This window comes from Myotis daubentonii, chromosome 10 (assembly GCF_963259705.1).
Source record: "Myotis daubentonii chromosome 10, mMyoDau2.1, whole genome shotgun sequence".
Classification (NCBI taxonomy): Eukaryota; Metazoa; Chordata; class Mammalia; order Chiroptera; family Vespertilionidae; genus Myotis; species Myotis daubentonii.
The window spans coordinates 38368049-38380235 of NC_081849.1; the positions used below are offsets into that span (position 1 = coordinate 38368049).

The window sequence follows — 12187 nt, forward strand, 5'->3', positions numbered from 1 at the left end:
GCCAAACCGGTTTCGGCTGTATCTCCTTTAATTATTCATTTTGTACAACAAATGTGTGAGTGCCTATTATGTGCTAGGCATAAATTTTATTTCAATGCTTTAGGAAGCATCAGATGTTTCCTGACAAAAAGATTTTTGTCTATTATGTTAGTGGATTCTTATAGTAAGGGGGGAATATAAACTTATAAAAGCATGACTTCATTGTTATTGCTAGTTAAATATGTAAATGTTAAATACAAAATATTTTATCGTAATTAAGTCTTATTAAGTTAACTTAGTAAGTTAACTTATTTCAGGGTATTGTACATCTCAGTATAAACACATACTTAGTGGGGTGGATATACAGAGTTCACCTCGGTGCATAAAGGTGGTGCCTTCTTCTTTCAGATTTGGGTCGCATGTATAATCTTGTATCTCGAATTCAGGACGGCCTAGGAGAACTGAAAAAACTTTTGGAGACACATATTCACAATCAGGGTCTTGCAGCAATTGAAAAGTGTGGAGAAGCTGCTTTAAATGTAAGTACTATTTAACTTGAACTGCAGTTGGGCCTAAGCGTCTCGACATGTGAACTGCAGGTGTGTGCAGTGTCTTCGTTCACTAGACTCCCAGAGAGAACCTCGTGTGGCTTTTTAAAGATGGTTCACAACACCTATGTAGTAAACGCCTCCAGTAACTCTTCTCTGGCGCTCTTTAGGCATTAAGGATGTCATTTCTTTATATATTTTTTCCTTTATGTTTTCTCACTATTACATTCTGTACACAGAAGATTTCTTTCATAGAAGGAACAGGCTTTGTCACTCACAGGCCACAGGCTGTGCCTTTCAGGTGCTTTGACCTGAGAACTGCTCTCCATTGTGCAGGGTGCCAGGTGTTTGGAAGAGTTCTCTCAGCTTTACAGACCCTCCTAGTCACAGTTATTCCTGCCTCACTGAGGTACTACAGGACAAACCGGCATATTACATTGGAAACCTTGTACACAGAGAAAGAGTCACAGGTGCGATTTAGAACTGGGTGAGTGCTGAACAAAGGAGCAGTTAAGTAACTTTTTAGTGGGTGAGTTTCATAGGCAGGTTACCCCGTGTGTGCCTTCTGGACTGAACAGAGAGAATGGGCAGCATGGTACATCAGCACATTGTACTCTTCATTGAAACCCTTTTGTAAGTCAGATTGTGAAGGTGTGAGCTTGCACGAATGGGCCAGAGCACTATAGATGTCTTCATTCCTTGGCAATAGTGAGAAAATAATCGTCATTAAAATGGAGGAGGAGGGTGCGCTCCATCCTCTTCAGACTCTTAGGGGCATCTTGAAAGTACAGCTCACACCTTCAGGTGCTCATGTTAAAAAGTGGAAGCGCCAGTATGGTTGGCCCTAGGCAGGGATATATATATATATATAGATATATATATATATATCTATATATATATATATATATAGAGAGAGAGAGAGAGAGAGAGAGAGAGAGAGAGAGAGAGAGAGATTAGATATATAGATATATAGATTAGATATAGATTTTTTTTATCTCCCAAAACAACTAGTTACATGATGCTGGCTAGTGTTGCAACTCAGAGGGCCAACAAATGTTACAGATAAAATTGAAATCATTATTTTCATTCATTCAACAAGCACTTATGGCCGAAACCGGTTTGGCTCAGTGAATAGAGCGTCGGCCTGCGGACTGAAAGGTCCCAGGTTCGATTCCGGTCAAGGGCATGTACCTGGGTTGCAGGCATATCCCCAGTAGGAGGTGCAGGAGGCAGCTGATCGATGTTTCTCTCTCATCGATGTTTCTAACTCTCTATCTCTCTCCCTTCCTCTCTGTAAAAAATCAATAAAATATATTTTTAAAAAAACAAACAAAAAAAACAAGCACTTATGGCATTCCTTAATGTGAAGAATTCTCCATTGATATGCCTTTCATCGAATCCCCGTGACCTCATTTCCAGTTGGCTGTATTTAGTTGACTGGTTCATTTTAAACACACGTCTTCCTTCCTCTAATTCTCAGCACAAAGGTGGCAACTGGGTAGTATGTTTCCCCCTCTCGCCCACCTTCTCCTTGGCCTGTGGCAACATTAATAATCTAATCCTATATAATAAGGAGGTAATATGCAAATTGACCCTCACAAGATGGCTGCCTACCACCAGGCCAGCAGGGGGGTTAGTGAGGGACGACCAAATGACTGAACAGCAAGCTGCGTGGGGCAACCAAGCCGGTGGGGAGCAACCAGGCCAGCAGGGAGGGGCAGTTGAGGGTGACCAGGCCGGCGGGGGGGTGGGGCAGTTGGGGGCAATTAGGCTGGTAGTGAGGGGTGACTAGGCTGGTGGAGGGGGCAGTTGAGGGCAACCAGGCCAGCAGGGGGGCAGTTGGGGGTGACCAGGCCTGTGGAGGGGAGGGGGGGGGTGCAGTTAGGAGCTACCAGGCCGGCAGGGAGGGGGCAGTTGGGGGCGACCAGGCAGGCAGGCGAGTGATTAGGAGCCAGCGGTCCAGGACTGTGAGAGGGATCCCGGATTGGAGAGGGTGCAGGCTGGGCTGAGCCCCTCTCCCCCCACCTCCCCCGCCCCTGGTGCACGAATTTCATGCACTGGGTCTCTAATACGGGATAATTTCCTACTGAGTCTGGATACCAGTCAGAATTCTCTCAAATCAGGAGGCAGCTGGCCCGTCACCTGCGGCAACAGTGACTTGTCTCAAGGTTGTCCTTTCTGAGGAGTCAGAGCGTAGACATGGCATTTCCTTGCTCTCTGAGCATTTTCTTTCCAGTCCCAAAGCTGCCATCTCAGGCTGGGCCCCATTACTTCATCTCGCTAATGATCTTTCATCTCTCCAGTTGTCATTTATTCCTCATAACACTGAGCAGTTTAATCTTTCAAAAATGCTACTTAATGCATTAACAATTTTATTCCACATTCGTTTGTTTTAAACAAGGCAAAATACAACCTCTTCCTTACGATGACATATTAAATCTATAATACTAAACAAAACTGTCTTCTAAGTTGCCTCATTCTGATCAGCTTCTTTTTCCAGTAGAAGTGTTAGCTCCCAGTGCCCTCAGCACCACCCACTCTGGTTTCCCCTCCTGCCGTCACGTGGCCTGCACGGTGCTCCTGCCTCTCGCAGCATCCCACACAAGTGTGTATTGAAGGTGGTGGTGGTGGTAAAGAGGAGACAACTGCTATGTGGCCACCACCTCCTCTCCAGCTTTGTCCTTATTTATTTATTTACTTACTTACTGACTCTTCACCTGAGGATATGTGTATTGATTTTAGAGAGGGAGGGAGGCAGAGAGAGAGAAACATCGATAAATTGCCTCCCATAAGTGCCATGACCGAGGATCAAACCTGCAGCCTAGGTATGTGCCCTGACTGGGAATCAGACTTGCATCTAATTGGTATACGAGACAATACACCAACCAACCAGGCCATGCAGCCAGAGCTCCATTACTCTTTATTCACATCCTCTCCCTCACCTAAACGGATGGATCCTCACTGTTTTAAAAATACACCTCTGTGCCTGCCATTTCTTCTCTCTGCTTAGACACAGTCCTTTTTTCTACCTGTTAAATACCTATTTATCTTTCAGGATCCAGTTTAAATGCCATTTCTTCCATATAACCTTTCTCTATCACCCCTTTGAAATAATAATAGCATGTTAGACTATTATGTGACATTCACACTCTATGTCTGAAGTCTGTGTAAGAGTCCTCTATAGGGATGGCTTCATCCATCTTTGTGTCCTCAGGACTCCACACAATGCCATGTACAGAATAGTGTCTCAGTATACTTAGGTTTTAATTATACTTCTCATTGTTCCCAGCAGGAATGAGGGCGGCATACACAATATATAAAAGACAGCGGGAAAGGTGAAATAAATTAGAGAGTAGCAAAAGTGATAGGAAGTAAGCGAAGCTAAGTGTGAAGTAGTGCTTGAAATGCTTGGGGGAAGTCTGGTGCTCATTAGTGGCAGATCACAGATGCACCTCCAGAAACCAGTGGGTAAGAGAGTTTGCCACTGGAGGACAGTCAGCTCCGCGACTCAAAGTGGTCACAAAGAGTGGGCCTGGAACTTGGGAATGGATTCTTGGATTCAGAACAGGATACTTTCCCCAGTAATGTGGACAGTCATCAGCGCCACACTTACAAGTAAATATGGCATCGGATCATGGAATGGCTTTATATTTTCCATGACATCCCTTATAGCAAAATGCCAAAATAAAGCTCAGGAACAGCCAAATAATGCACACTTGTAAGCACACTGAGTGCTCGGTGACACAGTTGATTCCATATTGAATTTTTTTATATATATTTTTTATTGATTTTTTTACAGAGAGGAAGGGAGAGGGATAGAGAGTTAGAAACATCGATGAGAGAGAAACATCGACCAGCTGCCTCCTGCACACCCCCCACTGGGGATGTGCCCGCAACCAAGGTACATGCCCCCGACCGGAATCGAACCTGGGACCCTTCAGTCCACAAGCCGATGCTCCATCCACTGAGCCAAACCGGTTTGGCCATATTGAATTTTTAATTAACACACAATTCCACAGCAATGGGGGTTGTCATACTTCCCTACAAAGAGCTGTGTGAATAAACATAAATCAGGTTACAAGTGTTCCATCACTCCCTGTCTTCAGGGGGACATGAAACCGCATCTTGATTTAGTGCCCCAGGTTTACTGGGACTGAGATATAAGCGGCATCAGCAGATGTGGGCTTGTGAACGCCTGGATGTCCAGGAGGCTGCTAGTCTGACAGTGGGGGTGCTAGGCTGCAGCGACAGGGAACGAAGGAGTTTATTTGCAGCTTTGAGAGAAATTGGGTGCCAACATGGGAAGGGCATCTCAGGAGCTGCTGGGGCTGTTGCTTATGAGAGGAAGCACTTGAAATGGAGAGTTTCACAGGCACAAGTAAAATCGGGGAGCTCTGACCAACATAGGTTTCAGTACAAGACTAAGTGGTGAATCTAGGCCCCTATCAGCATTAGGGGAAAGTTGTGTGGTTTGGATTGAGAAGTTGAGTTAGAAATCATTGTAAAAGCTCAATTGCACCCTGGCTGGTTTGGCTCAGTGGATAGAGCGTTGGCCTACGGACTGAAGAGTCTGGGGTTCGATTCTGGTCAAGGGCATATGCCTGGGTTGATCCCTAGTAGGGGGCGTGCAGGAGGCAGCCAATCAGTGATTCTCATCATGGATGTTTCTATCTCTTTCTCTCCTTTCCTCTCTGAAATCAATAAAAATATATTTTTAAAAAGTAGGGTATAAAATTGCTGATATGGGACATTTAAAGTACTATCTGGCTCCCAAGATCAAAGATGAAGAAGGATCTTAGCCGGTTTTAAAATCCAAGAAAACAAAACTAAGCTCTTTGAGAATTGCTTCTGAGAATTCAACATGCTTTTAAAAGTCTTTTGTCACCAAATTTGTACCTGAGTACATATGTAGATAATGTTTTCTGTAAATAACCTATTTTCCATTCTTTACCATTGAAAGCATAGTCTCAAGTCAAATCTGGTCTTATTAACCTAGAACTACTTCTGCCTTATATAGAAATAGTTTTTAGGATTTTTATAACAAAGGGTTTTGACTATTAATGCAGTTTTAATTGTGTGTTTTTTTCCGATTTAAATAAAAGTTGTTTGAATTTCAGATATCACAGGACAGTGCCTTCATTTGAACCTTGACTGTTGCAAGTATCCTAGGGAATTGACAATTAGTGCTACCTTTTTTGTGTAAATGTTATATATATTTTTTTCAATCTAGAGCAGCCAGATATAAATACATTAGGTATAGCCATAAAAATACTCCAAATGCAGTAGGTGATAAGGTATTTGTGAAGATTCAGTTGTCAAATTTATTTTTGTATTCTCGCTTGAGCTCACTCACTGGAGCTCAAGAAATGAATGGGAGAATAAACAAATTCTATATGTTTCATTATTTTGTCTTTTGTAAGCAGAAACTAACACTTTTTCAGAAACTGAATGTACTCAAAGTTATGTCGGTATATAAGTATTGTTACAGGACTAGTATTGTTACAGGACAGTGTTTCTTTAGCCTAGGAACCTTTTACAAGACTTAGAAGAGTTACTAGATCTGTGATAGGGCCCAAGGAGTGTTTGCAAAAAGTTTTTTCTCCAGTATAAAGAACTTTATTTGAGACTTACTCCCATAAAGGATGAAAATGGCTTATCTCTTACTGGTGTTGGGTTCAACCGAGAAAGTGAAAAGGCCCAGCAATTGTGAAACAGGCTATTTAAACATTCCCAGTAATTGTGCTTACAAGGTCACAAATTAGCATCCTATACACTGAAAGCTGTTTTATTACAATCCTTTTTCCCTTATATTTTATGTTTGGATTAAGTAACTGGTTTCTTTGTTGCACCTGGACTTGAGTTCTAGTGATTGGACTTCAGAACTCACTGTATCCAGTGGGTAACCATTACCTTATGTTGCCTGGGCGGAAGGAGATTGGCAGCAGAGGGGCCTGCTGGAGTTTTTGGAGTGATGAAAACATTTTATCTAGACAGGTGATGGTCCAAGACTGCATTTGTTAAACCTCATCCAGTTGTATTTTTATGTAAATTATACCTTAATAAAGCTGACATTTAAAAGCTTCAAAAATAAAAAAATAAAATAAAATAAAGTAGCTTGATTGCATTTGAACTTATATGAACAGAGTAATAGCAGGACTGGGTGCTTCTGGCAGATTTACATCCAAGGTTCCCTTTCTTCCAGAGTAAACTGCATAAATGACTTAGTCCTGATTTTAACCATTCTGTGGATGGTAATAAGGGAGATTACTCGTGCAGTGCTAAAATCAGCAAGGGAACCTCACATTGGCATCTAACTTGGCCTTGATGACAAGAGATGAAACACACATCCATAAAATTTTAACTTGTATGAAGAGGCTGGGGTGAGAAAACCCTAAACCGTGGGGCTGATTGTACTATTTTTTATTTTGAATATGTTTGAAAGTTTTTTAAAAAAAGAAGTTGCCAGTTTGGATGCAGTGGATGTAGAAAAGGGAAAGAGGCAGAAAGGGAAGAAGCTGCTTGAGGGTAAAAGAAGCCGTTTTGTACGCAACTCAAGACTAATTACACAAAGAATTAATGGAAGCTGATGTGTAAGTGGTTCAGAAGGCATAGCGCTAAACTGGTGAGTTTATTTTCTGTCTTGCCATGGAGTGGAGAGAATGATCATTTTCTCAAGAAAAAGCACACAGGTGTCCATTTTTAGTCTAGGATAATCAGGCTATGAAAAGATTCATTGTTTCATATTTACATTCAGGATAAACTCTTTTTTTCTTTCATCTGTAGGGAAGACTTTAATCCTTTCACAAGTAAGCCCATTATGGGAGCTGCTGCTTGTCCAAATCTGACTTTATACCCACATCAGACTAAATTTTGGGTTAATCTTTGCCATATATTTTTAATTTCTGAGTTGGCCCCTGCTTGGCTCAAGACCAGAGACAGCCCCTAACCTGGTGTCTCACCAGCAGCACCTGTTGAGATAAGCAGCCTCCCTCTTACCTCCTGTGTGCACTGCACCTCTTCCTGAGCTCACTTCTGAAACATCATTTTTTTTTTTAATATATATTTTATTGATTTTTTACAGAGAGGAAGGGAGAGGGATAGAGAGTTAGAAACATCGATGAGGGAGAAACATCGATTGGCTGCCTCCTGCACACTCCTTACTGGGGATGTGCCCACAACCAAGGTACATGCCCTTGACCGGAATTGAACCTGGTACCCTTGAGTCCGCAGACCGATGCTCTATTCACTGAGCCAAACCAGTTAGGGCAGAAACATCATTCTTCCTCTTAAAGAAGTCACAGTTTTTCCTGGCAAGTCTAACTTAGTTCCACTTTCAGCTCTAGCTGGTTTGGCTCAGTGGATAGAGCATTAGCCTGCAGACTGAAGCGTCCCGGGTTCAATTCTGGTCAGGGGCACATGCACAGCTTGGCAGGCTCAGTCCCCAGTAAGTAAAGGGTGTACAGGAGGCAGCCAATCGATGATTCTCTCTCATCATTGATGTTTGTATCTTTATTTCCCTCTCCCTTCCTCTCTGAAATCAATTTTTTTTAAAAAGGTTTAGTGTTTTCAACTCTGATCTCTCAGTGCTTGGTCAACTTAGAGCTCAGCACGTATAGAGTAATAATAAAAGGTGACGTCTGTGTGAGCGAGAACGCAGGGGATAACCAGGGTGGGATGGGGGCAAGGGTGGAAATAAAAGCCCAGAGTTCCATGACTGAGACCAGGAATTTGTAGAGGTTTATCAATCCACAGGTAATAATCAGTGTAAAGATTTATTAATGATAGTCTGAGACTAAGTAAAAAGTAGCCCATGGACAGAGGATAAAAGGATGAGAATAGAAATTGCTGGGAAAATTGTTAGGTTTTTGTCTTGGCATTTTAAACTTTAAATCATTCTCAATCAGAAAAACAGCTGATTTCTGCAGATGGAAAGAGGTTGGATGATGGAGTAGAAAGGCCCATAAGAAAATGGGAGAATATTGTACAGTGGAACCTCGTTTCTCGAACTTACTTCATTCCACATGGCTGTTCGAAAGCCGAATCATTTTTTCCCCCGTTGCAAATAATGTAAATTGAATTAACCCATTCCAGACCCCCAAATGATTCCATTTTAACCTTTCTTATATACAGTACACATCTAATGTACTGTTTAACCTATAAATAAGCACTTTAAAAACAAAAAGGACATGAAATTTAAATGAAAATTTAATAAAGAAAGGAAATGTACAGTAAAAATGAAAAATTAATAATATTCACAGCACAATATCCTGAGGTTTTAACAGCGGTAAACTGACTCATGCTCCTTTGTTGCCTGAGAGCCTTGTGACACCATAGAGCTCTCAGCATGAAAGGTTGTCAGGCTGAGAAGTGAATTGTTTGAGATGGGAGACGTTCAAGAATCGAGGTTTGACTGTATTAGTATTTGAGCCCTCTCATCTGCCAGTTTGGTGTGGGGTTTTTTCTATTAGTTAATATCAAAGTCAGTTAATTTTATTCCCTATTGCATACAGGCTGGCAATGGGGGAACGGCTCAGAAACACACTGAGTGATGGGGAAAGCCAACCCAGGTTAAAATTTCCACTGGTCATTGTCAAAGTGTGTAATGTGTATGCCTGCGGATTGTTACCCGTTTTCTCTGCAGTTGATGGTTTGTGGTGGTTCTTTCTCTGAAATTCTGCTCTGTTTTGTACGGAGATAATGTTACTCCAAAGACCAAGTGCTAGTGCTTATGGGGAAAAGTCTTGTGCCACCCCCGAAGAATTGCATGGTGTATTTTTGTTAATCGGTGAGATTTCATTTCTTCCCTTTTCCTCCTCAAAGTAAAGTGGCCTCAAGGGAAGGCCATCAGCATCGAGCGAGGCCCGTGTCCTGCAGTGCTCTGTGATGGTGACTGGCCGTCCTCAAGGACTGTCTTCAGCTCCTTTGTAACGGAGCTTTGTTCAGTCCTGACTGGACAGGAGGTGTGGTACCTCAGGTGGCTCTGGGCGACAGCAGGTTTCCAAGGAATGGTCAGATCTGTCATTGGAGAGCACCACCTTACAGGCCTGCAATGCGGAGGGTGTCCCCTCAAGCCTGTTGCACCTTGACATACCTCTTCTGGCTGAGTGAGGATATTACTTAGGGTTCCCAGTGATCCGCAGAGTCTGCTCTGAGACCTGCCAGCTCTTGGGGGACCAGGCCCACAGACCTCTTCGAGTGCCATGTACACTTCGTTGTCTAAAATAGCATCAGATAGGTGAGTTCTGTGAGGCTTCATCCTTTTAGTGGGAGTGTGTGGAATAAAAGGTAATGATTCCGTAATGCTTAGGTTTCTGATTTAGTGTCATAAGAGAGTTGGTGGGTGTCACTACCCTAGGCTTACCCATAGCAGGTGTCAGTGGAGTGGACAGGGTCTTGGCAAGAGAGGCTGCCCTTAGCCCACAACTCACGGTGTGATTGGTGTTCAGTGGGGTTTAGGTCTGGTATGTAACAGGGTGGCCTAACCTATCTTGGAAGTTCAGAGAGTTTCCCTGAGAAAATACCCAAAACCAATAGAAGAGTTAGAGCTAATAAGACAAGGGCAGGTGGGGAGGGGGGCCTACACAACAAAGACACTGCATGGTAAACACCACCCATTCTAAGAACCAAGAGGTCTGGGCTGACAGGAGGGGAAGTGGTACCTTAGAGCCATATTGATGGTACCTTCTGTTCTGTTTTTCTTTTTCCTTTCTCCCCCCCCCCCAACCCCCCCGAAACAGAGGGGAAGGGAGAAAGACATTAATTTGTTGTTCCACTTATTTATGTATTCATTGGCTGATTATTGTATGCACCTTGACCAGGGATCGAACCTGAAACCTTGGGTCCAGGCCGATTTCTGTTTCTAAAACTCAGTATTGTGTAGAAATGGACTGACAAGATGAAAGTGGCTGTGAGTATGCCATTAGGTTGGTAGGTAGTTGAGATGGAGAATGATATGGGTAGTGTGGTGAGGTGGAGGGAAGAGAGGGTTAGCAAGAAAGACTTTGTAATGGACGGGTTTTGTGTTTGTTCATTATTGAAGCTGGGTGAGGAGCACAGGGGGTGCATTTTACTATTCTTTGTCGTGAACATATTGGAATTTTTTCCCACACTGTGCAGTTGAAAGAAAAGAAATGGAAGCAGAGCATTTGAGATCTCTCTTCCCAGTGTACTAGTATATTGTCAGTTTGACTCAAATAAACTATTATAAAATTTCAAAAACAAAAAAAAAGGAAAGGGAAAGTGGAGAGAGAGCAATCCAGGAGAGGTTCAGGAGCTGGGAGACAAGAGGCTCCCTCCCCCGCCCCCAGGACAGGGGTGTGAGCTCAGTGGGGAGTTGAACAGGCTCCCTCAGGGAGCCCCTGAGTGGTGTCAGGTTTCTTACATGGAGAGCTCTGTATACTGAATACAGAGTGGTCATGAGCAAATGGTCACTGCTCCCTTCACTTTTTAAACATTGAAAGTCCTTATTTCCTTGACAACGCATTTGATCCAACCGATGTTCCCTCCCGCTCCTTACCTTTGTTGCCTATATAACCAAGCAGTGGTGCCCTCTGAAACACCTGAAGATCCTCGTCTACCTCAAGATAGTCAATCGCCCTCTGAACGCCTTTTCTCTAAGGGGCACTGCTGACTGCCCTTCCTTAAAATCCTCTTCTCTGTGTTATTCCAGTGTGTGCCCGCCTCCATCTGCCCTTGTCAGGTTCCTAAGTGCCTGTTGTCTGGATCTCAAGTGCTGAATTCAGATTCCCAAGGCTCAGTGCTGCCGCACACTTTTCCCCTAGTAGTTTCCATTCAAACTCTGACTTCTCACCAGCCAGACTCCTGGCTGCATCTCTTCCTGTATTAGAAGGAATCTTGAAATTGGAGCCTGCAGACATCTATGCCCTTGGGGAAGATATTTTGAGGGATTTATATTTTTCTAAATCCTGAATCTAAGAAAAATTGATCAAGAAAACAAAGGAAAGCAGCATAATTCTCCTGCCAGTATAATAGTCAACACAGATATTCCTGGTTCAGAGGACTCCATTGATGACAGTCCAAGGCTAGGGCAGGGGCACCGGTGTGTACAATGGAAGTTGAAGGTCATGAGGGCCCAGGACTGGAGCATGTGCTAGAAAGCCATTCAGCCTTGTGGGTGATGCTAAGTTAGAGATGTGAGTGGCCCTTTCTGTGGCTAAGGGTGAGTCATTCTTGCAAATAAAATAAATATTAATATGTTGATGTATATAATATACTTTCTATAAATCCTGTGAGATCGTGGGAGAAGTAGCAAGTTTTGGAAGCAAAACAAGTCCTTAGATTGGTGATTTCGATGTTCAGTTTTTGTAATGTGTTGACCTTGACCTTGAAGAAGGCGACAGCTCGTGCCCTCTAACTGGGTTTTGTGTGACCTTGAATGTTATCTTATTCTAATACTCCCCAATAATGCTGGTATTTGGATACTTGCTGCAGGATAAAGTTCTTTGTAAATAACAAAAAATAAAATATGTGAATGTTGTAAAATAAATAGACATTAACTCAGAGAGCGATCTAAAATCTGAATTGGCAAAAGCATTAGTAATTTCAAAGCAAAACCAAAAGTGAGTCCAGCAGGCACTATTTTCAGGTTAAAGAAACATGGAGTGCAATGTGTGCCCACCAGGAGGTGTTTTGGGAGGTGC

At 42.9% G+C, this 12187-nt stretch overlaps 1 protein-coding gene across 5 annotated transcripts in view; it reads left to right on the plus strand.

Annotated features, from left to right (window-relative positions):
- The window catches only part of CUL1 (cullin 1), a 96926-nt gene that overhangs the window by 69119 nt on the left and 15620 nt on the right, over positions 1 to 12187 (plus strand). For all 5 annotated transcript variants that reach the window (XM_059712085.1, XM_059712086.1, XM_059712088.1 and 2 more), the window contains one exon: positions 388 to 518. In XM_059712085.1, the coding sequence (XP_059568068.1) occupies positions 388 to 518 (131 nt within the window). The remainder of the gene's footprint in view (positions 1 to 387; positions 519 to 12187) is intronic.